The following is a 24,994-nucleotide window of genomic DNA, read 5'->3' as shown; positions in this document are numbered from 1 at the left end:
TGTGATCATCAATGCTGAAAAGTTGATGAGTTCATCTCCCTTTCTCAAGGATGATTTATTTTCTTCATATATAACTCAATGAAAATACTCGGTCACTGCTCCCTCATCCTGTTTTGGGTATTTACTCTGTACAGTTACTTGTTTATTCATTTTGAGATACATGCTGACTCTGTAATATCCACTTTGTGATGTCTCCAAGGAATATTAACATACAATGAGATGCATTCCATACTTGCTACAAAAATGACTCAGAGGAACCAATAAACATTATTATTTATGTCACTTTTACAATTTCCACACAATTCCATTGATTGTGAGGACAAAATTAATTTTGGAAGGACTTAGCCGAAAATTCTGGATGAAACATTTTTAACCTGTATGCTGGCTGCACTGCAGGGAAGCACATTCTTAAACACACAGAATCGCATAGGCCTTATCAGAGGCTTATTAAGGCCAGGGCAAAAATTCTACCCACCACCATGCATTACCTCCATCACTGCGATAGGTCAAGAGCTTGCTTCTATTTCCAACCGCTGCCACTGATGCATAACAAGAGTCAAATCTATGAAACTTGCACCACATATACATTACATATTAAGCTAATAACATAATACAAAATTATATTTTTGCACAATAAATTATACAATTTTAAAAAATTTATGGACACACTTCATTGAACAACCCCGTTCATTTATTTATTTACTTTTCCGAACAACAAATAGCTTTGAGATCAGTACTACTTCTATAAGTAATATTGGTGTTTATAATATTCATTGCATCCACATAACAACAGGAATATTTCAAACAAACTACTCATTTATACATAATATATTAAATTCTTTTCAAATTCAATACAAGGTTGTGGAAAACAAAATCAATGCTGCCTTGGTCTGAGGAAAGAGTTAAGACAAGGGAAGCCTGAAAAAGAATCAAGACAACTAAGATTCTACCAAGTATGTATTTAAAACAAATTATCTAACACGGAGAGATTACATCCCAAGAAAATACCAAAAATTGGAAAAATATGCACTATCCCGACATTTACTACTAAGTGTTCTAATTGAATCAAAATGACCACTCTACCATAAATAAAACACAAGCATATTTGCCAGCCAAATACTTCAGTGATGAGATTGCTGTTCAAGAGAGCCTAAAATCTCAAACAAATAAATACGCTCCAAATAACAACCAAGGATAAAAATTATTTTGTAACCTTGTTGATTTGCCTCTGCTGCGCAGACATTCTTTTCTTCTTCCGTTGCTCTAGCTGCTCTTCCTTTTTCCGCGTGTAATCCTCACTGATGCCTGCAAATGGGTTGTGTGTGTCATCGTGGCCTTCATCCATGGAATACCACTCTCGATCCAAGCGCCGCTGTTCCTCCTCCCAAACTTCTCGCTCCTCACCAGTATTCCATTGAATTTTGTTTTCTACAGACATACGTAAATTTGCATTAGTAAAAAACCCCCAAAACATCAAAATAAAAAAGGTTAAAAATCCTTTCCAGGGGCATAAGAACTTCATTGAATAAGGATCACTGCATGTACATCCCTTGTTAGCTGAAGGGTTCAAAAAACAGACGGCACTTCCTATTCCAGAGTTTCCAGGGGTTCCAGCAGGGTCTTGTCCTTTCCCATTCAGAAAAATATAGGATTACCCCAGCTCAAAATTATGCCTGGCAAATTGGCTAATTCCTGGCCTGGTTAATGCAGCCTTCCGAAGCACCAAAAATGAGCAAATTTATAACGCTCATTGAATTTAATATCCCACACCCATTCCCGCTCAATCTAGATGCAAAATAGCCAATGAAATACCATTGTTGAAATTTTTCAGACAACAGACGAGTATCAATCAGAGAATATTTGATTCACACATACTTAACGGCAAATTTGTCATCATATTCTTTGTGTCAGCTTCCAGGCCTCAGTTGAATGACCTCTTTGGTGGCACACAAAACATGATTGGCTTGACAAAGTTGACACTATTTCACAGGGAAAGAAAGCTATGGAAGCAGCAAGGTCAAAGCAATCAAAACTTCAAAATGAATGCATTTTCCTTCAACAAAAATTTGCAGTTGATGGTTAAATGACATACAATAACAACTTCAGCAAGCTAAATCATTAAAAGATAATCCAGAGACAATGTCTGAGGAAACAATAAAGATGGTGAGCAATGTGCGAAGATATCATATTGAAAAAAGGAGGGATGGAAACTACTTTCTGTGAACTTTGAAAAATTAAGTATTGATGATTACAATAGTAAATGAATAAGTAATGAAAATCAAGTAATTTTTTAATGCTTTGATATATTCATTGTAATGTATACAACTTTTGAGAAGGCATGTGTAAATTGGAGTGCAAATGGTAAGGTGAAAAGTTCTCGGCCTGGCACAGATATGGCGTTCCAATCAATTCATCATCATTCCTGCCTGGGTGCCCGTGTCATTAGTTCATACGACAACTTCCACCTTGTTCTCTCGAGTAGTTTGTTTACACCTATTGTTGCAGTGGATGTCTTTCGTGTTTTCCGCTTAAATGGAAAAACTTGAATATGGTGCGGTCAGGAAATGCTTCGTTTTGGATGGATCAACCCCATGAGGAAATTCATCCCAAGTTGACAAAAGTGCACAGGGATTCTGCTTCTTCAATCAAATCAACTGTTAGAAGGTGGGCAGCTGACTTTGAATGTGGTTGCATTTCCCTCGACGATGACCCACGTGTCAAGGATGGCCAAAAACCACAACCACACTGGAGACCATCGAAACGGTGCACAAGAGCGCGATGGACGAGAGGCAAGTGAAGGTGATTGAAATAGCCGAGGCCGTGGGGATGTCGATCACAAGAAACATTGCAAACATCTTGCACAAATAAATAGGGAAGCTATACCCAAGGTGAGTACTGCATTTGCTGGATGCCGATCACAAGCAAATGCGCAAATGATTTTCGCCGCAATGTTAGGACGATTCAAGAGGGAACTGATCGATTTAATGCGGCGATTTTTCATCATGGATGGGACCACCACTACGCACCACAAATGAACCATCGGTCGAAGGAGTGGGTGGAAGCCGGTGGTTCGGCACCAAAGAAAGCCAATCGTAACTGCCGCAAAGGTTATGGCCAGTGTGTTTTAGGAAGCCAAAGAGATCCTGTTCATTGATTACCTTGAAACAGGCAAAGAAATTAGAGGTGAATATTCCTCCAACCTTCTTCACCAGCTGAATGCCAAAATTTGCAAGAAGAGGCCTGGCTTGAAGGAGAAAAAATCATCTTTCACCAGGACGCACCCGCTCACAAATGTTCATTGGTGATGGGAAAACTATTGGCTATGGGATGCGATTTGTTTGGCCATCTCACCCTATTCTTCTGATTTAGCACCCTCAAACTTGCATCTGTTCCTAAACTTGAAGAAATTTGTTTCTGAGAAGCTCCTTGCATCATATGAAGAGGTTGTGAGGGCCGTAGATGGATATTTTCACGGCCTTCAAGACTCTCACTTCTGGAAAGGAATAATGATATTGGAAAATCCTGGACCAAGTGTGTTGAAGTCAAGGTAGATTATGTCATTAATAAAATCATTTTTTAACTGAAAATTGCAGTCTTTGACTGTCAGACCGAGAATTTTTCCACTCACCCTCATAAGAGACAGAATTGGGGAAAAATAGTAGAAAAATTACCTCAAGTAATGGTTGTATTTTCTAGTTGAACCCTAAGGGGCTAAACCAAACTATTGTATAGAAGCCGAATGAGAGGTAGAGTTGACCCAGAATCTATGAGCTTTGGCATAGGAAGCATCATTAGACAAATAAATGGACACTGACTTAGGACGATAAAATAGATGAAACTCAATAAATAAGTATCTTCAGACTTCATGGAGGTGCTTACACATAGAAGTACACTAGTTAGATACTACTTCTTCACATTTATTAAACTGCACATACAGAGTTGCTACTTATTTTAGACTTCAAAATTCCCTGACATTTTCATGTTTTTAAGACAAAAATCATCTTTTCCATATCATGACCTAAAATCTGATTTAAGAGCACAATCAACAAAACAATTCCAATCACAGTAAAAGCTGTGCTATCGAGGTATCTCTGGGATTTTGCGAAGCGAGATATTAGACATTTCTGTCAAGGAGAGCATTTTGCTATTATGATAGAAAGGACTATTAGCTAAAAAAATATGAAGTTATCCATCGTCTATCCCAAAATTAAGTAGAATGTTCTTTTTCCTGCTGACGTGGAGAGTTCTTGGGAAAGCAACGTGACCCTCAACAGTTGCCTGTGGGCCGTTACAGCGTGCAGATCACTGCTTGACTGGACCCATGTGGGAGGGTTTCGTCAAGAATTCACGATGTCACGTTCCATAAAACAATGGTACACAATAAAATTTTGTGTTTATCTTGGGAAATCGGGTTTGGGAGATGAAGCAATGTCCCGAGGACTGGTTTTCTACTGGCACAGGATGTTCCAGGAAAGTAGAGAGGAGGTTAATGACAAGGAATGCCCTTGAAGTCCATCGCCGGCAGAGTGCGATGAATATATACAAAAAGGAAGAGAGATACTCAATTCCAATCGATGCCCGAGTGTCAGAATGTTAGCAGAGGAGTGCGATATTCCAAAAACCACAGTGCGTTGCATTCCTAGAGAAGGTTCAAAACCATGAGAAAGGTGCGTGCTAAGATCGTCCCCAAGGTGCTGGCGGAAGATCAGAAGGGCTGCTACTGTGACAATCTCACATGAACTCTTGGATCGCCACGAAAGTGACCTTCAGCCCTGATGTGGCACCACCCAACTTCTTTCTGTTCCCAAGAATAATAAAAAGGAGATTGAAAGACAACCGTCTTAGAATACTGGATATTGTCAAAGAGGGCCTGATGAGGTGCCTGAACAAAGTCCCCTCCTGGAAAGCATACCGCGTCTGGCATCGACACTGGTATCAGTGTTTGATGCACCTGAATGCTGTTTTGACAAATTTTAGTGATTTGAACTTGTACCTGCAATTACATTTTCCCCCCAAAGTATTCCACTTATTTTTGGGAAAGAGTGTAAAAAGCAAAAGGAACTTTGCTAAAGTTCCTTTATTTAAACATTTGATCTTTAAGGATCAGGGTTGTTGATTTGCGGGTGCAAGGGTAGTCTGAAAGGTTCTCAGAATCACCACTAGATGTCAGCACTAGCACATCGAGTTTCCCACAAAGCAATAGGTAATCCTTTAAGAGTAAACATGTGGCACATCAGTGCTCCGGAAAGAGATCTGTGGTGCGGACACCCATCTGTTTTTCTTCCCACATAGTAATTTGTGAAGATGGAAAAAATTGAGATTGGAACAGTGATTATATACTTGGCAAAGAAAGGTATGAAAGCAAAAAGAAATTCATGCTGACTTTCAGCACACTCTGGGGGACTCAGCTCCTTCTTTTTCAACTGTTGCCAAGTGGACAAACGAATTAAAGTGTGGTTGGGGCAGCTTCGATGATAACCCGCATAGTGGTCAGCCAAAATGTGCCCTTTTCCCAAGGAATTATTACAAAAGTGCATAAAATGGTCATGAAGGATGGCCGGCTGAAAGTGCGAGAAATCGCTGAAGCTGTAGGGATGTCATCTGAACGGGCATATTACCAGGTGCGTATTTACCAGTACGCCCACTATGCCATGGCAAAGGGTGGCAGCTCCCAGGGGGCGGCACTAGTCCCGGAATTTTTATTTCATCAGTTTTTTCAATTTTTTTTAATGCGAACATGTTGATTCAAAATTCCGCGCATTTTTTTTTTAGGAAAAAGGTTCCATTTTTTTCCATTTTTCCAGTTGTATAAGTACTCGAAAAAGAATAAATGGATACATTCTTTTCATTAATGTGAAAATGTAGAAAATTAATCCTCAGGGGGGCGGCAGACATTGACTATAGCGTAGGGTGGCAAATGGGGTTAATACGCCCCTGCATATTACATTTTAATAGTGGAATCAGATACGATACAATTATCTGCTAGATAGGTGCTGTGACTCTTGAAGCAGAATCACAAATGCATAACAATGTTTGACTCGCTTTAAGAGCAGCCAACAAGATGCAATGGTTTGTCACCACAGATGGGACTTGGGGCCACCACTATACCCCAGAGACAAAACAACAGTCAAAAAGCAGGGGATAAATTATTGATTAACCACCACCAAAGAAAGCCAAGGAAGCATGGTAGGCCGGAAAAGTGATGGCTACAGTTTTATGAGATGCGAAAGGGATTCTGCTGATAAATTATCTTCCCACTGGTCAACCAATTACTGGAAAATACCACACTAGCCTACTGGACCAACTAGAGCAAAAGATACATGAAAAAAGGCCAGATTTAGCAAGGAAGAAAGTCATCTTTCATCAAGACAATGCACACCCACCCACGAGCATTGTTGCCATGGCAAAAATACGTGAACTGAAAGACGAATTGTTGCCATACCCACCTTATTTGCCTGATTTGGCTCAATTAGATTTTCATCCCTTCAAAGCTCAAAATTTTCCTCTGTGGAGAGAAATTTTCTTCAAACAAAGAACAGTTGAAGTAGATGGGAATTTTGCAGGCCTGAAGGAATCTAATTTTCGAGAGGGGATCAAGACATTGAAACATTGCTGGACCAAGTGCATTAGTGTGCACGGAGACTACATTGAAAAATAAAAAGTTTCACTGAGATATGTCATTCATTTCTATTCCATTCTGAGAACTTTTCTAGTTACCCTTGTACTTCTTTAAGAGAAAAAGAGTGACATTCCCTTATTAACTGAACACTAGCTACTACACCATGAACTCAAATACTATGCAATCATCGACTTGAATCCAGCAGCATCATTTTGTAGAAAGGATAATACGGAAACATCTGAAAAATTACCAGTGGGAAGAAAATGCCATCATCAACAGATAATGCAGATAAGACATCAAGGAAAACTATTGATTACGAGTGTAAAGTGGAATTCAACCTGCAGCATGAAGGTGGAAAAAAGTGAATATGATAACACGTGACTTGCAGTGATCACATCCCAAAGTATCAATGATGCTTAAGGGCAAATAAAGACTTAGGGAAGTTGTGAAAGGCAGTAGACTGGAGGGATGGATATCTTATCTGACAGCTGTACTTGACTCAAGAGTCCACGGAACAATTAGCACATGCAGAGGCCAAAATATATTTGATGGACGAGAAAGTGACAGATGATTGTTAAGGGAAAAGTTTTAATTAGTGACATCTAAAGAATGGCAAATTGTGCACAATGAAAGGGCTATACAAATATTATAGTTTAATAGTAGTCTAATAAAATAAAGATTACATTTTCAATGCATTGTGTTACGAAATGCCAATAATAACATCAGAGTATCAGATAAAGTATAATCTAACGACACAGGCATCCAAGGCTGCCACTCACTGTGGAGGGCAATTTTAGGAATTCCCAGACTTAAAAAAAAGGGACCAATTAGACACTTTTTTCACTAAGTTCAGTACAGCAAGCATAAATCTTCCACTTAACCCACCCATGCACCTACCAAAATCACAACCATGTACTATAAGTATTTTTCAACAAGATGGAACAGATATGGGTAAGCTACTTATTTTTCCCTCTTTTTAGAGAGGGAGCGAAAATCCAGAGGCCACATTAAATAAGGCAAGGGTATTTTAAGTTCCCTCTCACTCTACATGAGGAGAAAGAAAAAGTAATGAAAGATACTTTACCAAATTAAACATTTATGACCATTAGCTCACGTGGAAGAAAGTAGAAGAAAGACATGATGTTGAGATAGGCCACGTCATTTCACTCTAAAAATCCAAAGAAATTTTTAGGTTTTCGAGACCAGAGAAAAAGCCATTACGGACAAATCAATATTGGTGGTCCAAGATTTTGTTCTTTTCCTTCTCAATGTCATCCTCCATCAATATCAATCTGGACAGCTAGGTGCGTCTCAATAAAATACAATGGAGTTACAAAGTTATAGTTTTTCATTATAAACATATCGACTCCATTATGTCATGACTCTAATATCCAATTCTGTCAAAATATATCAAATGAAAATGTATTCAACTTTGTGGTCTCTTTACAAATTACATTTTATCATCAAGAAGACTTTTTTTCTGGTTTCATTTTGACAAATTATGAGGGACCGTGGAACACAAGGATTGCCAGCAGCTCCTTAGTGCCTCCAGCGGTGGAGGAAATTCAAACTGAAATCTAAGAGCGCCCTAAAGTAGCCACTATCTATTTGCGATTAGTTAACCTGAAGGAAAAACCAAAATAACTCCACTCTTGGCAAAAGCAGCACTGAATTAACTTTTTATCTAAGCCACAAACTGTTCAATGGAGAGGATTCATTCAGTTGGGGGAATACTGACAAATGCATTATTTCCAGGCTTAAAGCAGAAAATTGGATTTGGACTCAATAAATCAATAATTTAATGTTATAACATGTGCTTAACATGGATAGGTAATGCCAAAATAAATATTTTAAAAAGGTTTCCGAAAATGTTATGCACTGCATTGAGAAGAAGGCTTTGCGCGAGTGTCTAGTGCACATGCGATCAGGAAGAGGGGGAGAGAGGGAGGCAGGGGGGAAGGAGGGAGGAGGCAGCGCCAGCGAGGCGTCATCTCAGACAGAGACTGCTCATTCCCATGGTGGGCAAATGAAGCATGTTCTGTTTCCTTTGTTATGCTTCACAGAAACATTATGTTTTCATTCCAATAGCCTAGCAAATCCAAAACTTAGGGGCCTGTCCTGGGTGCAGGTGGCAATTTAAAGTGGATCATGTCAGTGTCTTTGAAGTCTGGGCTCAGAATATCTTGGGAGTCAATGGTGATGTCGTTGGAGGCACATGCAGGAATAGAGATAGCGCTCAAGAGTCATTTGGGCCCGTGTAAGCTCAAAAGAGCTTGGTGTCCACGAAGGTATTTCCATGCACAAGTAATTGATAATGCTGAGGAGACCATCTTAAGTGAGAAAAAGAGGTTTACTTCTAAGTAAATAATAATCAGAGTGCAGAGGTACAACTAGATCTATACTGTGGGAATGAGAGGAGAGGGAGGGAGAGTGGGGGGAGAGGAAAAGGAAAGAGAGAGAGGAGAAGGAGGAGGGAGAGGAGAGGGAGAGGAAGGATGGGGGAGTTGCAAAAGAGGGGAGACACCTCACAGTAGGCTTTTCAAGAGAAAAAAGAGGGAAAATATTATTCTTTTGAAGTGGTGAAAGTGTTTATGCTTGGCGTATTTTCTTTTGCATTACACTGGCATAACGAGTAAACAATAGAATACCTAAGTCATAGATTTAACAATTCAATACAGTTGAGGTTTCATCTTGTTCTGTGGGTCACTTGTTATACTCCGAGTAAAGAGGAAAATGAAACAGTGAACTGGTGGCAATTAAAGCAACAGAATACTATGAAAGATCAATTTCATACACGTTGAAGGAAAAATATTTAAAAATAAACATTTTTCCCATATTTCCTTCACTTTATGAAATCAGAGATATTAATGAATTGAGCTACCAAACTTTACTTGGGAGAAATCAAGTTTAACAAGGCTATGCCAATTTGATCATATTAACATTTCAAATTCAACCTGACTTCTGGACTAACTTAGCATGCCAAATGCTTTAGTATTGCCCTCCAAATGTTAGCAGAGAATTTTTCTTACTACGTACCTCGGCCAATAATAGGTGTCGCACCAGTGCTCTTCCTGTCTTTAACCCAGCTGTTAAACTTGTGGGCTGGAGTAGGTGCAGGACTCTCACCTGAAATCCCTCTGCGTTTCTCGCCAGACCTAGAGACCAAAAGAGAGCAAAATTGCAGTGCCCCCAAATCATTAATGACTGGTAGCCTTCAATAACCCCACGCAGCATGCATACATCATCAGTAGTGGGCCACAATTGTGGCTCCTTGCACAGCTAATGATTAAATGGTAGGACTTCAGCATCTAAATGAATAAACCAGGTTTGAGACAACTGGATTGCTCAAATTTATAAAATACTACAAATATGAATGCTCTAACATACCAAGAAAGGTGAAAAACAGCTTCAGCAGAAGACTCAGAATTGAATTTTTATGTTTAAGTGATACATGGAGCATTTAAAGTCGAGTCGAAGCTTTCATCATGCCCACTCTACGGATTGAAATTCCATTGGCTGACACCTTTCTCATTTTGATAACAATTGGCAGCAGGGATATATGCCACTGCATCACCAGAACTGTGAAGACTGAGCAGGCTGGAAGAATAATTGGGGTGGTTTCCTTTTGAATTCTTCACTATTGTTATTACTAAGACACCATTATTCAAGTGGCCACCTCATTGAGGAACCGATGCTGGGTGAACTGCCTTTAGCCTGGCACCTCACCTTTGGCCTGTGCATGGGTGACCCTATCAGGAGCAATTCCCATTGCTCCACCACGATAACTCTAGGGGTCTTCGGAACCCACAAGCCCTTCCAGCATGCCAAGGTTTTGAACAGGTAGAACAAATAAACAATAAAGGAGTAATTAAGGAAGGAAATGTGCAAAGTAGTAAGGGAAGTAAAAGAAAAATTGCCTTAAGGAAAGAAGCTTTCACAAAGTGGTGAGAGTTTGTGAGAGGGGCCTTAAACAAAGACAATAAAGAGACTATTGAAATATTTGACATGGAGTATGGAATATATAACTTGGTCATTGAGGCAGGAAGACACTTGTAGATTGGAAGCTTTTGAGAGGTGAGTATGGAGAAGAATGTAAAAAAATAAAATGGAATAAGTAGAAAAAAAACCATGAAGATTTAGTTATGGAAGGGGAAGAGGGCTATGTTAAGAGAAATTTGAAGAAGGCAGGAATATTGAAGATAGTAACAGAGGTTTGAATGCTGAGGTGGCGAGGTAAAGGATTTTTCTCCTACTGCACCTTCCTGAAATTACCACCACTGCTGCAAGTACTGCCTCAAATCGGAATGCCAATTAATACCGCTGTAATTGCTTGCTTTTACTCCTTCACTGTAACAGCCAGAAGTAGATTTTGAGGCAAGAAAGTCATAACTGTAATATTATTATTACACGGCTGTAGGCAGTAAATTTTGAATTGCAATCTTATAGAAGTTGAACTCATATACAAATAATATCTTTTTTTTAAGTTAATATAAATACCCCTCTAATATTTATATAGGTCAACCTTTGATTTTTTTCATTGAAATTCTGTATTTTAAGGTAAACCTTTACACAAGCATATTACAAGTACAGTAAATGTTTATGGCAAAAGCATTTAAATACATTTAAATCTGCAAGGAAGAAATTTAACCAGGAAGACATTCAGAGGACCTACAAAGGATTTGAAGGCTTTGAAAATTGTTTTGGATGGCTAATGAAGCTAGAGCTATGCCATTAGTTTAGAAGATCTGATGATGACAGCTTCGGAAGAGTCAAGGATTCCATGTATAAATTTCAAGGCAGGCATCAGTTGATGCAGGATGATGAAAAGGAAAAGTATTTTTCTTTAATGGCATAATTCCAATCCTAGCCAATGACTATGCTGAGAAGTTAATTTGAATTCCAGACGTACAAGGTCTGTTCAAAAGGTTCCCAAACTTATCTTTTATAGTGCACCTCAAGTTGGTTATTTATAATCCAGTTGGAGGCATTGTGCCAGCAGAAACTTCCTTAATGATAGCCTTCAGTCACTTTGTTGATATCCTGATTAGTTGATTAGTTATGGTCAAAAGGTTCCCTGAATATTTTAAATAGCGGGCCTCCAGTTGGTTATATTTTGATTTGCTTGGAGGGGTTGTGCCCACGGCAACTTCCCAAATAACTGCCTTCAACCACTTCTTTAACATCTTGTTTTGTTGATTAGTTACGGCCGTTTATGTGAATGGGTGTTTGTGGAGTGCAGTAAAAATACAGATCTGCTGATATGAGCTTTTTGAAGCAGCAGCATTGCTCAGTGAAATTCTGCCCGAAACTCTGCAAATCCCACACGAAAACTTGATTACCAATGCTTATGATGAGGATGCTACGTAAAATACTGCATGTTATGAGTGGTTTACCCAGTTCAAAAAGGGGCACCAATCAGCGGAAGACAACGAGCGTTCCAGGAGACCACCTACATTGACTGATGAGCTCCACATCTAGAAACTTCATGATCTTGTTCATACAAATTGGCATTTGACGATCAGGGAACTTGCAGAAGAGTGTGGCATCTCAATTGGTTTGTACTATGGAATCCTGACTGAAAAATTGAGGACACTTTGAATCGCCACCAAATTCGTGCCTCGTCTGATGACAGCAGACCAAAATCAACATGGAGTTCAAGTCTGTCAGGAACTGTTTGATCGAATGTCGAGGCGATGTTCACCGTTGTTTTCATTGCAAATGTGGTTGTGCATCACAAATATCTACCTAAAGGCCAGACAGTCAATTCGGGAGCACTACCTGGGGGTTATGAAACACCTAAGATGGGAATCACGTGGAAACGGGCCAAACTCTGGAAGAGTGGCGAGTGGTTTTTTCACCACGACAATGCGCCGGGTCATTCAACTCCCAGAACTCATGAGTTTTCAGCCAAAAACAAGACCGCTTACCGCTTCCTTACCCACCCTCCTCACCAGACCTGGCCCCATGTGGCTCTTTCCTGTTCCCCCAACTAAAAACCCCGCTCAAAGGAAAAAGATTTGCAACCATTCCAGAGACTGAGAAAAATTCAACAGAGGAGCTAATTAGCATTCCAAGAGAAGTGTTCCAGGACTGTTTCAAAAAGGGGAAACACAGTTGGGATAAGTGCATACGTTGGGGAGGAGACTAATTTTAAGACTACCCTGACCAATAATTTGTTAGGTTAGTATTTTATTTGTAATAAATAAAGTTCCGGAACATTTTGAATAGACCTCATATAAACATGCATTCAAAGCACAGCTGCCTACTAGGGCCGATGAAAAATGCCGATCAAACTCAAGTTTGTTTTGATACCCTATCTAGCACCACTTAAAATACTAAAGGTTGTAAACCAAATTAGAACTAAAACTTCCACAATGTTCGCAATCACAACCAAAGGAAAGAAACTAACTCCTTATGTAGTTTCAAAGCTTAAAGCAATGTCAAAGGATAGGCTACCATCAGGGTTGATCGTTTATGTGCAGAAGAAAGGGCAGATAAAAAAGAGCTTGTGCTAGATTGTCAGAAAGTAGATCAAGGGAGGTGCCTGGGTGCATGACTGTGTCAAAAGGGAATTTTAGACCAATGGAACCTCGCTTAACATGCACATCACTTAATGAGCACCATGCATTATTCCCATTATGAGCAAAAATATTATTTAAACTGGCTCATTTAATGAGCAATATTTGGTGCAATGAGTGATGAGGAAAGGGGAAGTCCTGGATTGATTTCGCACTGGCAGCTTCAGTCTGCGTTTGGAACTGTTTCCAATAGCATCTTAGTGTCGCTAGTGACCAGACATTTTTAAGAACTTGCATTCAGACATATTATTTATGGGTTTGCTGAGCCCAGTTAATAGCCCCAATAGACAGAAAATCTCCAAAGAAAAAGTCATAAGAGGACAACCATAAGAAAATAAAAATAATCGTAGAAATGAAAAGTAAAATCTTTGAAAAAAGAGAATGATGTGTGAGCGTGGCTGGTCCAGCATGCACGTCAACGATTTACACTATCCTCACAAACAACAAGATTAAGGAGATCACCTTTGTATCTCCTCAGTCTTGCTGCCCGAGACATTCTCGGCCAGGTGATGAAACTGACAATTTATGTTCTCAAAAACATTTTATTTTTCACCATAATGGCATTCAATATTAATATATTTCATCCAGCGGTGATCCAGTGCCATTATACCAACTCTGTGATGTTCTTCCAGAAGTGCTTCAAAGTACTTGTCAGCAATCGCTTCTTGATTGGACAATATAAAAGTTGACCAGCTAGGAAACGTTTAAGTCTTTGGAAGAGGTGAAAGTCAGAGTGAACCGCACTTTGGGAATAGTGTGGATGTTCCAGTGTGTCACAGTGCAAATCCCTCAATTTTCCCATTGCCAAGACACTTCTGTGGGCAGGGGTGTTGTCCAGTGTCATCTACTCACAGTTGGGTCAACACGAGAGAACAAAAATCATGCGAGTAATTAAGCCATCTATGGGCAAGACCAAGAACTTTAGGCCACTTTTATACATGCTCCAAGGGGAGCGACAAGAATATCTAGGCAATGGTTATTTATCCTACCCAATGTTGAATGGTTGCTACTCATATGGATAAATGAAAAGCGATTGCATTGCAATTGCAAAATTACTAAGAACTTGAGGCCAAAAGCACCAGCCCTGCCGAGATTATACGGATTACCCAAGATGCACAAAATCGGAGCACAACTGAGACAAATTGTGAGTGCCATCAGCTCCCCCACCTACAACCTAGCGAAGCACCTCACCAGCGTTTTGTTGCCACATGTAGGCTGCTGTGAGCATCATCTGAGAAACTCTGCAGACTTTGTAAAAATCCTGGATGAAATCCATCTAGCAGAAGGGGATATCCTGGTTAGTTTGGACGTGGTATCCCTTTTCACATGGGTCCCCCTGACCGATACTTCCTACTGACTGCCTCCTGGACGCCAAGTTCTACGCTGCCATGGTGATGCTATTTCGCCACGTCTAGACCTCCACATACTTCCTGTATGATGGGCAATACTTCTAGCAAGCAGATGGAGTGGCAATGGGATCTCCTCTCTCCACCGCCATAGCAAACTTCTTCATGGAAGACTTTGCAGAAAAGGCACTAAAGTCAGCCCTGCTCCGCCCAAAACATTTTCTCCGGTATGCAGACGACACCTTTGTGATTTGGCCACATGGGAAGGTTGCACTTAATGAATTCCTGGGGCACATGAATCGCCAGCACCCCAATACATCCTTCACCATGGAATTGGATATCGACGGCAAACTCCCTTTCCTCGACATCCTGGTTCAACGTAAGAGCTAAGGCACACTCGGACATGGTGTGTATCGGAAGCCGACGCACACTGGGCTGTACCTCAATGGAAACAGCCACCACCACCCATCCCAAAGACGAGCAGTGCTGAACACACTCTTCCAACGAACCGGGACCATTGCCGACAAAAATAACTTGCCAGAGGAGATGAACTACCTGAAAACCTCCTTCCTCCAGAATGGGTTGAGTGGACGCGAAATCTCCTTGGCCCTAAAAAGGTCCTTCGACCCGCAACCACGCACGGTTGAGGAAAAAGAAAAACCATTAGCCAGGGCCTGCTCGCCGTACGTCACCTCGATCTCCGGGAAAATATCCAGGATACTGGCGAGGCATAAAATCGAGGCAATCCATAAATCACCGGGGAAAATTAGAAACTTGCTGGCCAGAGCAAAGGACCCAATTGGCCTAAAGACCCCGGGAATATACCAAGTCCCGTGTACCTGCGGGGATGTCTACATTGGAGAGAAAGGACGGACCATCGAGACGAGGTTGAAGGAACATAAAAGACATTTACGACTAGGGCAGGTGGAAAAATGAGCCATCACCGAGCACTGCATCGGGATGGATCACTCAATGGATTTCAACGGGACCAAGCTACTTGCCCGCGCCGGTGGTTACTGGGACCGCATTATCAAGGAATCTCTCGAAATTAGAATGGCAGGACGGAATTTCAACAGGGTTTCCGGCTATTTCCTCAGCCACACATGGAAACCTGGGCTAATGCAGGTGAGAAGAGAAAGGAGCCGGCCAGGAGCTGAGGGCCAGAAATTCCTGCTACCTGTAACGTTGGGCCGCATTCCCTGCCTTTTAGAGTCTCTTCGTGGGGTAGAGTGTTTTGTGGTGCATGTTCATGTGGTAGTGGTGTTTCACATTCTTGCGTGTTGTTGGATGGCTTTCGTGCTGCATTCTGGGGTGCAGTTGCTTGTTGATTTATGGCATATGTGTTCGCATGAGTGTTGGATGAAGGGATTGTTGCGTGATTGTGTGCGCTGCTTTTGGTGTAATTTTCCATGTTGCTGTTTTGCATATAGTATTGTTCCTTTTTACGGGTGGTCACCTAACACCCCCGCCACATGCCCTCACGGCGGCTTGCGGGGTATTATGTAGATGTAGAGAGGAGCAAAGCACAACGACCCGGCGACCAATCAGGAAGCTCCCCCGTCAGACCAATCAGAAGTCACCTGAACCCGAGCGCGCATGTATATAAAATGGCCAAAAACCGAGTGGCTATCATCATCCCTGAAAAGAGAATTACATTGTAAATGTAATTCTCTTTTCTTCCCAGCTACACTGTAACCTTTTTTACCCCTCCAACCTCCCTCTCTGACCAACCCCCCCCTCCTATGATCAGAAGGTATATAGAGCCAGCGTGCTTCTATGAGGACCACCTGATGACGACGTTCAACGTCAAAACCGGGGTCGCATTTTTTAAAAATAAAGTGGGTGGAATTACAAAGTCAATTATTTCATTACATTTCAATATGTTATGCAAATTCCATAAAGTTATGCCTGAGACAACAAATTTTACAAAAGAAGTTGTGGGTGGTTCAAAGTTTAAGAGAAGAACTGGCATCCACAGCATCGTGAGGCACAGAGAAGCAGCAAGGTCCAGGGCAAAGGCAGCACGAGAATTCACCAACAACTTCAAGAAACTTATAGATTCTAAGGGTTACCTATCATTAACAGGTTTTTATTGTGACGACACAGGTCTCAAACAAGATAATGAAAGGTTCCAACGCAAGCAGCAACTTGAAAACTAAACCACAGCTTTTCACCATTCAGAAAGAGCATGAGCCTTCAATGGAGTGTTAAGTCAGAAGAACAGACTGAATGTCATTTGTTTCATGCAAATTAAATTTGGATTCCAGTTTGGTTCATTCCATGAGGGAAAAAAAGATGAAACGATTCACAATCCTTAACAATGCGTGCATAATTTTCTTTGCATAAACTAAACAAAAATATAATATGTACTTTTTTATGCATGGAATGCATAATTGTATTTAACATTAATTTATACCGGAAAAACTGTTTCTCTTAGGAGCAGTACATATTATGAGTACAATTGTGGAATGAATTATGTTCATTAAGCATGGTTCCACTGCATTTGAGAAGATCAAGGGATAACTGACAATGAAAATGTGAAGAAGGGAATGATGGATGGAATGCAACAATTCAAATGAGATTTTGTCTCTAGTTTTGCCTCCTACCCAGCCGCAGTCAGCATTTATAGTGCACATCACGTACAAAAGAGAAAATTCTTGAGCCATACTATTGGAATCCATAGAGGTACATAAAAAACAACTTCAATGTGAGTTGAAATTTGTTCAAGATACTGAGTGCATTAATCCCACAATGAGAAATAATGAAAGGAGAGCACCTCCTGAGGAGGCGATGCCTTACCACCTTTTTGAATGTGAGGACTGTCCCTTTCCAGGATAAAGAATCAGGATGGTGGAGACAGATGGAGATATTTATATCACTGGTGGTAGCTCATCACTCTTTATACGCATTATGAAGTCATAGCAGTAGCGATAAGCAAAGTTATATCACCAGCAGTGGCTCATCTCGAGTAATACTAGTCACAGAATACAACACCTGATGTGAAACAAGTATTGAAAACTGAAGCCAAGTACATGAAATCAATGGAGGCAGAGGGTGATAACATATAAATTGTAAGGGTGCAGAGGTCAGTGTTGATTCAAGGTCAAGATTTTATGTCGAGCACCAAAAAATGTGTTCCGTCACCCTACCAGAAGTCTATGATTTTATGTTGCAGACCAAGTGCACGCACAAGGGTTTTTGGAATGTGCAGTTTGGATGCTGGCAGATTTCAAACGAGCCTCGGCAGGATGGAGTTGCGAGGGAGTGTGGGCCCTGAAATTTGTACTTGGGATGGAACAAGGATGTTTATGAATTAATGGATGGCCCAGAATGAAGGTCATATTTGTAATAAGTTTTCTTCTTTCTATTTCTGAATGGGAAAAACACTAATGGGAGTCCAAGAGAAAGATAGCCGCCGGGAGAAAATGGTGGGCGGGCATGGGGTCCTACATGAGGAGTGCATATGGATAATATGGGAGAGATCTGAATTTAACATTTTCCTGAGTTTACCAAGCAAAATTGTTCATATTTCCATGGAAATATTTCACGCAAATGAAGTTGATTTTTGAGCGATATACAAAAGGGAAATGGAATAATCGCAAATTCACCATTTTACTTCTCACCACATGGTGACACACAATTAGTAGAAAGGAACTTAGAAAGGGCGGGAAGGATTCTTTCCATTCAAGGATGGACGAGTGTCAACAAGTGAGGGAAGTGGGGCCCATACTGATGGGCATGTAGGCAGCAGCAAGCAAACCACCACCGCCCCTCCTCCCCCTCAAATGTGCAGTGGCGCACGATGCATGGCCTGCAGTGCTGTCCAGGAGGGGAAGGGAAAGGGGGATATGCGCAATGCTGCAGCCTCATTCAATCAGCCAGAGTACGGCCAGTGGAGTCCTAAAACATGCAGGAATGCCACCCAACCCAAACAAATAAGCCCAAGTTTCATCCTTCAAGACTTTTACCCAAAAATACTTCAATGCCCTGATTTCTCCAGCCTGAAAAAATTATCTGAGTTTTTTACATTGCTGGACTCCCTGATTGAAGGATGAAGCTGGATGGATTCCATTGGTTAGAGAGAGCAACATTACTGTAATAATCTAAAGCCACGCTATTATATGTAGATCCTTCATTAATGTCTTACCAAAACAAAGAGATAGCACTTGTAGTAATGGAAATGTTTTGCTTTAAGTAAGCCTCATCTCACACTAAAATACCGTCTAAGCTTCAGCTGCCTCCATCACACGGCTTCATTTTCATGGTTCATTGAGACAATTCATTTTAAAAGGTTTAACTCTGAAAGATCACAGCAGAGTTGGATGAAGTTCATGGAACATCTGCTCCTGAGTTAGCGAATGTTTAAAATTAAGTAAATGAGTTTAAACGTAGATCCACAAATGATGAACCCTGTTTGGGACATCCTGTGGAAGTGACTCCCTCTGAAATGTTTTGAATAATACACAATATGGTTTTTAGTTATCCACGATGCACGGTTTGCAAAATAGTTGAGGCCACAGGCATATCACAAGGTATCGTGTTTTTGAACAAATATTGGGCATGAAAATCTTGACGAGATGGATCCTGCAATTGCTCTCAATGGAGAATAAACACAATTGAACAGCCGATTCGGTTTGCTACTCTTCTGTGGAAATCCTGATGAGTTTAAACATCAACTGTGGATGAAACATGGATACACCACTGCACTCCAGGGACAAAGGATCACTTGAAACAATGGGTTTCTAAAGGCGATCTGGCTTCGAAGAAGGTGAAGGCAGTGAAATCGGCCAACAAGGTCATGACCATGGTTTTTTAGGATGCACGTGGAATTATACACTATGATTTCTTGTAAAAAGGACAAAAAATAAATGAAGAGTATTATGAGTCAAGTTATTAAACTGGTTGATAGAAGAAAACAAGAAAAAAGTCTTCATTTAGCAAATACAAAAATTCTTTACCATAAAGACGATGCATGGGTGCACACCTGCACAGTTTTGATGGTGCATATTATGGAATCAAAGTTTTAATCATTACAATATCCACCACATTCACTAAGTAGGGTCCCCAGTGACCTTTTTCTATTTTCAAACCTGAAAAAATGACTCTGAGGAAAACAATTAACACTGAATGAGGTTGTAATCACCAACAAATGCCTTTTATGAGGACCTTCTAGAATACTACTCTTAGGATGGCTTAAAAAAGTTAGAGAAATGCTGGAAAAAGGCATCTCCCGCAGTTTCTTGGCAGATACAAGGAAATTATGCTGAAAGATAAAAAAAATCCACTCAAATAATTTGTTTTTCCATTTTTCCTCATGAATTATTTAACAACATATGAAGTGAGCCTAAACTAACAGGCAATGGAACAGAGGATGCATGCAAATCTAGAAGGTATATTAGGGCAGTCAAGGAAACGGCAATTCTAACTTCACGCCAACAATAATGGGAATGGAAGAAGAACCCAAATAATGGAAGAGTTCAACCATTTCAAAAGGGGCCACATATCTGTGGAATAATGTAAACTGCTACATCTGGATGCTAAGTATAAGAACAAAAAATCTCAAAAATCAAAAGGATAAATTTGGCTTTAATTATACCAGGGGTTGGGCTTTAGTTTTATCCCCGAGTCAAGGGTGGTAACAAGTAGGCATAGAATTTTGACAGAAATACAGATGAAATCACAACAGTTTTATTACAGTTTGGGGATCGGGATGGCGTGGTGGCTAACGTGCTGGCATCCTACCCAGAGTTCCGGGTTCGAATCCCAGAGGTGGCAGATATATTTTACAGTGGCATCCCGGTCCCTACTCGAGGTACTTTGTGGAGAGCACTCTGAGTGAGTACGATGTCCCTCAAATGGGATGTTAAAATACGGACCCCTTGGCGCCTCTCGTTAAGAGAAGACTGATGCAGAAGCGGGGTTTCTCTCCACCTTTCACATCCGTCCATATTGGAGCAAATGATCTCAGCCGTTGGTCGCCTCCCCTAAATCCATTACTACTAATATAACAGTTCTCCAGATTTGCTTACTTATTAGACGCATATGCAAAGAAAAATCTAAATTATATACAACCTGAATTGGTTGATTAGCCAAAAATTTCATTCCCTATTTTTTATAACAAAAATTATGGGAGCAGTGGAGCCATGGCAGTGCCATACATATGAATATAGTATTTTGGTATATTTTGGCAGTTAGAACTAACAATATAATTTTGAAAACAATCAATATGAAACCCATCTATATAGAATGCAACCTTAAATTTTCTTGTCCTAATGGTGACATGTTCCACATCAAATCAGTCACTGTTTTCTAGTCATTGCGTGAGCCCCGGTAGAATAGGTGAGTTGGATTTTTAGTTTGTTTAATGTAGCAGAGATTTTCAAGTTATGTCAAGAGCTTTGCGACTCTCAAGTGGAAAGAATTCATATTCAGCTGGTTGCTTGGAGACATAAACATGAGTGGTTCAACCATTGCAAAGACAGCTGCACAACCAGAGAATGAGAGACCACAAAACTCGCTCGCAATGTAGTTCTAGTCTAAGAGGTTGACAGCGGCAGATTGTCTACATAAGATCACCTACGAGGTTGGAATGAGCAAAGATTCTACCCATGAAATTTCACGGGAGGCCTCAGATATGTGCTGAGCGGTGGTGAAATTGGCACCTAAGCTGCCAAAAGCCAGGAGCAGAAACAACTCCATCTAGACGTAGCGAAAGGCTTGTTGGACGCTACCAACACCAATTTTTAGTTCCTGAACACTCAAGAGAAGTCAGGAGTGCATGAGAATTGCCCAGAAACAAAAGCAGTGTCATCATAATGGAAGCATTCCACATCCACAAGACCCAAAAAAGGTATAGAGAAAAGTCAAGGTGATGCCGGCTGCCTTTTTTGGCAACTGTGCCATTGGCATCAAAAATACACGCCAGAAAAGCAAACAATAATGCATAGGATTTCTTCGCAGTCTCCATGAGGCAGTTTGACACAAAAGACCAGACCTCTGTAAGTCGAAACACAGGCAGTTTCATCACCACAAATCTCCAGCTCATTCCGTCTTTCTGGGCAAAAAAAAGGAACCCTGGACCTTTGTGAAGATTTGAGAGTGGAGAGAGGATATATAATTTAAAATGTGAGGGCAGAGCTGCAAGTCATTCCAAAAGAAGCCTTTTGGTAGTATTTCAAGCGGTAGAAAAATCAGTGGGCTGAAGTGTGTGGAGGTGCAGAGGAGGGGGATTTGAGGGGGATCAGGCTCGCAACCACATCAGATCGCAACATTTTATCCCGGCTATAGGTCCAATACTTCAAGCTGGACTCGTATATTTTATGCTCTTTAACTATGCCATTATAACTATAATTCAATTTATAAAATAATGCAAAGCAATTTCAAGCATAGTGATTAATCAAAGTGGAACAATATACCCTACTTACCTAATAAAAAACATAAATGAAAGACCCAAGTTTGGAATTTTGACAATTTAGTCCATGACGGGCTAAAACTTACCTCTCCGAGTGATATCCTCTTTCACACCTCTGCGACCGCTCAGACCACAGTTCTCTTTCCGTTGAATTTCTCGTGGGTCCTGGTGTTGGGAGGTCCCAACTTGATTTGCGGGATGGTGTTGGATCATCATCATCCCAGCTAGTCCTTGGTGGAAAAAAAAGATTTCTCAGGTCAAATACTATCCAATTTATTGCGTTTCTGATCACCAAGGAGCTAAATAAAATAAATTTGGTAATCTTCGATACATTTTTGCAAGTAAAAACTTTCAAAATATTGAGTAATAGATAATGAAATGTATGCTGCATTGGTTTTCAGAGTGATAGCATATTTTATATAAATACATATTGCCATTTACAATTTAAAAAGGAGCATCAACCAAAGGGATGGATTGATGGGCAGAGGTAGAGCTCACCTAATAATGCATAGCTTAGGTAGTGGAGTAAATTTAAATATAAATTTCCCTGATAACGATATTATAAAGTGTAGGTCAATTAGTGGGTCTAACAATACTAGGTTGCCTAAAGAGATTTCTCAAAGTACGTACAGTGCTAATGAAACAAAAGAAAGAATTATTTATCAGAATATAGACCGATCGTGTATTAAGACAACAAAAAGACTAAATAGCATCACCAGAAAGCAGACCCCAACGAACACAAAGAAGGTTCTAGACGAAGAAATAATTTCCATAGTAGTAGTTAACTGCCGAAGTTTAAAAAATAAGATACCGGAATTTCACCACCTCATTCATAGCACAGAGTCATATATCATAATAGGAACTGAAAGTTGGGAAACAGATAATATCGCAGACAGCGAAATATTTCCCAAGTCCTTCAAAGTTCATACAAATGACAGACAAAATAAAGCCGGAGGAGTGTTTATCGCAGTCTAAAACTCTAGCGTCAGTAAAGCTGAGTTATTTCCAGATAACTGTATAGAAAATAACTGCTGCTCAGTAAAAATACCCAGTGCGAAAAGAATATATGTCTGTGCGTATTATAGACCACCTCATGCTGGCGTTAACTCAATACTAGATCTAGAAAGGCAGATAAAAAGCTTTACATCCCACAACAATGAGCATAGACTAATTATCAGTGGCAATTTTAATGTTCCCACAGTAGATTGGGATTCGTACGGTTTTATAAATGGAGGTAAAGACAAGGATTTATGCGAAATTCCTCAAATTCCCTACATCAATTAGTCACTTCACCAAAAAGGGGAAAGAACATTCTTGATCTATTACCTACTAATATACCCGAAAGGGTCTTAAATGTAGGAGTTATTGATGAAATCAGTGATCACAGGGCTGTAAACGCTAAATTTTCCTTAAGCATAGAAAAAATTAACAAACCTTAGAGAAAAATTTATTTATTCAATAAAGCTGACTATGATGGCTTAAAATGTGAATTCAACTCTTCCTTTCTTAGATTTGACGAATTAAGCAAAACCAGGAGTGTCGAGGATACCTGGAATAATTTTCTTGCGATAACACGTTCAGCAATACCGAGATTCATACCGGGTAAATCTATAAGAGAGAATAAGGAACCCCGTTGGTACAACTCTGAAGTACAGAAATCATTAAGACGGCAAAGGGCATGCCATGCCAGAATGAAAAATTCGGTTGAAGATTCCTCCCCTGATAAAATCAATGAAACCATATAGAATTACAAAGCATCTAGGTCCACTGCCAAGAAGGCCTTCCAGAAGGCGTTAGCGGAATTCTGGAAGTGAGGGTAGATCCTGCAAAACTCAACTCACACTCTTTGTTCATGATATAATGCCTTCCGGTGAAAGCAATATTCCAGTTGATGCGATATTCCTAGATTTTAAAAAAGCTTTTCATAAAGTCCCTCATTGCAAGTTACTCGCGAAGTTGGAAACTTATGGAATACGCAGGTGTATTATATGCTGGATTACACAATTTAAAAAAAAACCATGTTCAAACAGTCGTCCTGGTCGGTGTATCATTCATTACTGTCAAGGTCACGTCGGGTGTACCACAAGGAAGTGTCATAGGCCCACTCTTATTTCTTATTTACATACGTGACCCCAGTACCGTGGTTATTAGCAGGCTCCGTCTTTTTGCTGATGATGCGGTGATTTATGGGGACATTCGAAGTCGCGATGACAGAGTCACGTTAGCTAACGACCTAGATGCAATCCAGACTTGGTGCGATACATGGCGATTGGAATTAAATGTCAAAAAATGCGTAGTAATACTTTTTTAGGAAAAGAGTAACTCCCTCCCATTTAGTTACAAATTGAAACAATCAGAAATCGCGAGGGTAGATTCCTTTAAATACTTGGGCGTAACAATTACTCAAGATCTGTCCTGGGGAAAGCACATACGGGAAATATGCGGTCGTGCTAATAAAAAATTGGGATTTGTAAAAAGAGTGCTAGGTAAACGTGACGAAAAAGTGAAGGAACGATGTTTTCTTGCTCTAGTCAGGCCCCACCTAGAGTATGCTGCAGGTATACGGGATCCTCAAGAGATAAATTTGATTTCCGAATTGGATCGAGTGCAGCGGAGGGGGGCTAGATTTGTCAAAAATTGCTATGACCAACGCAGTAGCGTAACTACTTTGCTAGAAAATTTAGGCTGGGATTCCCTTACACAGCGGCGTTTACAATATACTATAGATTAAACTTATTAAAAACATTTAAAGATGGGTCCTTTTCCGATGACATCAAGAACAATACGAACCCCAACGTATTACAGGCGGAGGGATCACGAATATAAGATTAGAGAGATTGACTGCAAGACTGACAGGTTTAAATGGTCATTCTTTCCAAGAACAATAAGAGACCAGAATGCTTGTAATCGAAATCCCCCACTAGTCATCTCGACATAATAAGCATTAACCTACATGGTAGCGACTTCGCATGGTTATACTAGTATATTTACATATTTTTTGCAGGTTCCCCCCACCTTTCCCCATCCATTTGAAAAACCC

At 40.3% G+C, this 24,994-nt stretch overlaps 1 protein-coding gene across 1 annotated transcript in view; it reads right to left on the bottom strand.

Moving 5' to 3' along the window:
* The window catches only part of LOC139696498 (pre-mRNA-splicing factor ATP-dependent RNA helicase PRP16-like), an 81,273-nt gene that overhangs the window by 45,988 nt on the left and 10,291 nt on the right, over positions 1 to 24,994 (bottom strand). Inside the window, exons 5-7 of the mRNA XM_071595286.1 lie at positions 22,041 to 22,184; positions 9,656 to 9,774; positions 1,214 to 1,428 (exon numbers count right to left, since the gene is read on the bottom strand). Coding sequence (XP_071451387.1) covers positions 1,214 to 1,428; positions 9,656 to 9,774; positions 22,041 to 22,184 — 478 coding nt within the window. The remainder of the gene's footprint in view (positions 1 to 1,213; positions 1,429 to 9,655; positions 9,775 to 22,040; positions 22,185 to 24,994) is intronic.

Source organism: Hetaerina americana, unplaced genomic scaffold, assembly GCF_022747635.1.
Source record: "Hetaerina americana unplaced genomic scaffold, ioHetAmer1.1.p SCAF_7, whole genome shotgun sequence".
NCBI lineage: Eukaryota > Metazoa > Arthropoda > Insecta > Odonata > Calopterygidae > Hetaerina > Hetaerina americana.
The sequence above is the reverse complement of the archived record's forward strand: the minus strand, read 5'-3'. Positions and strand labels throughout refer to the sequence as shown.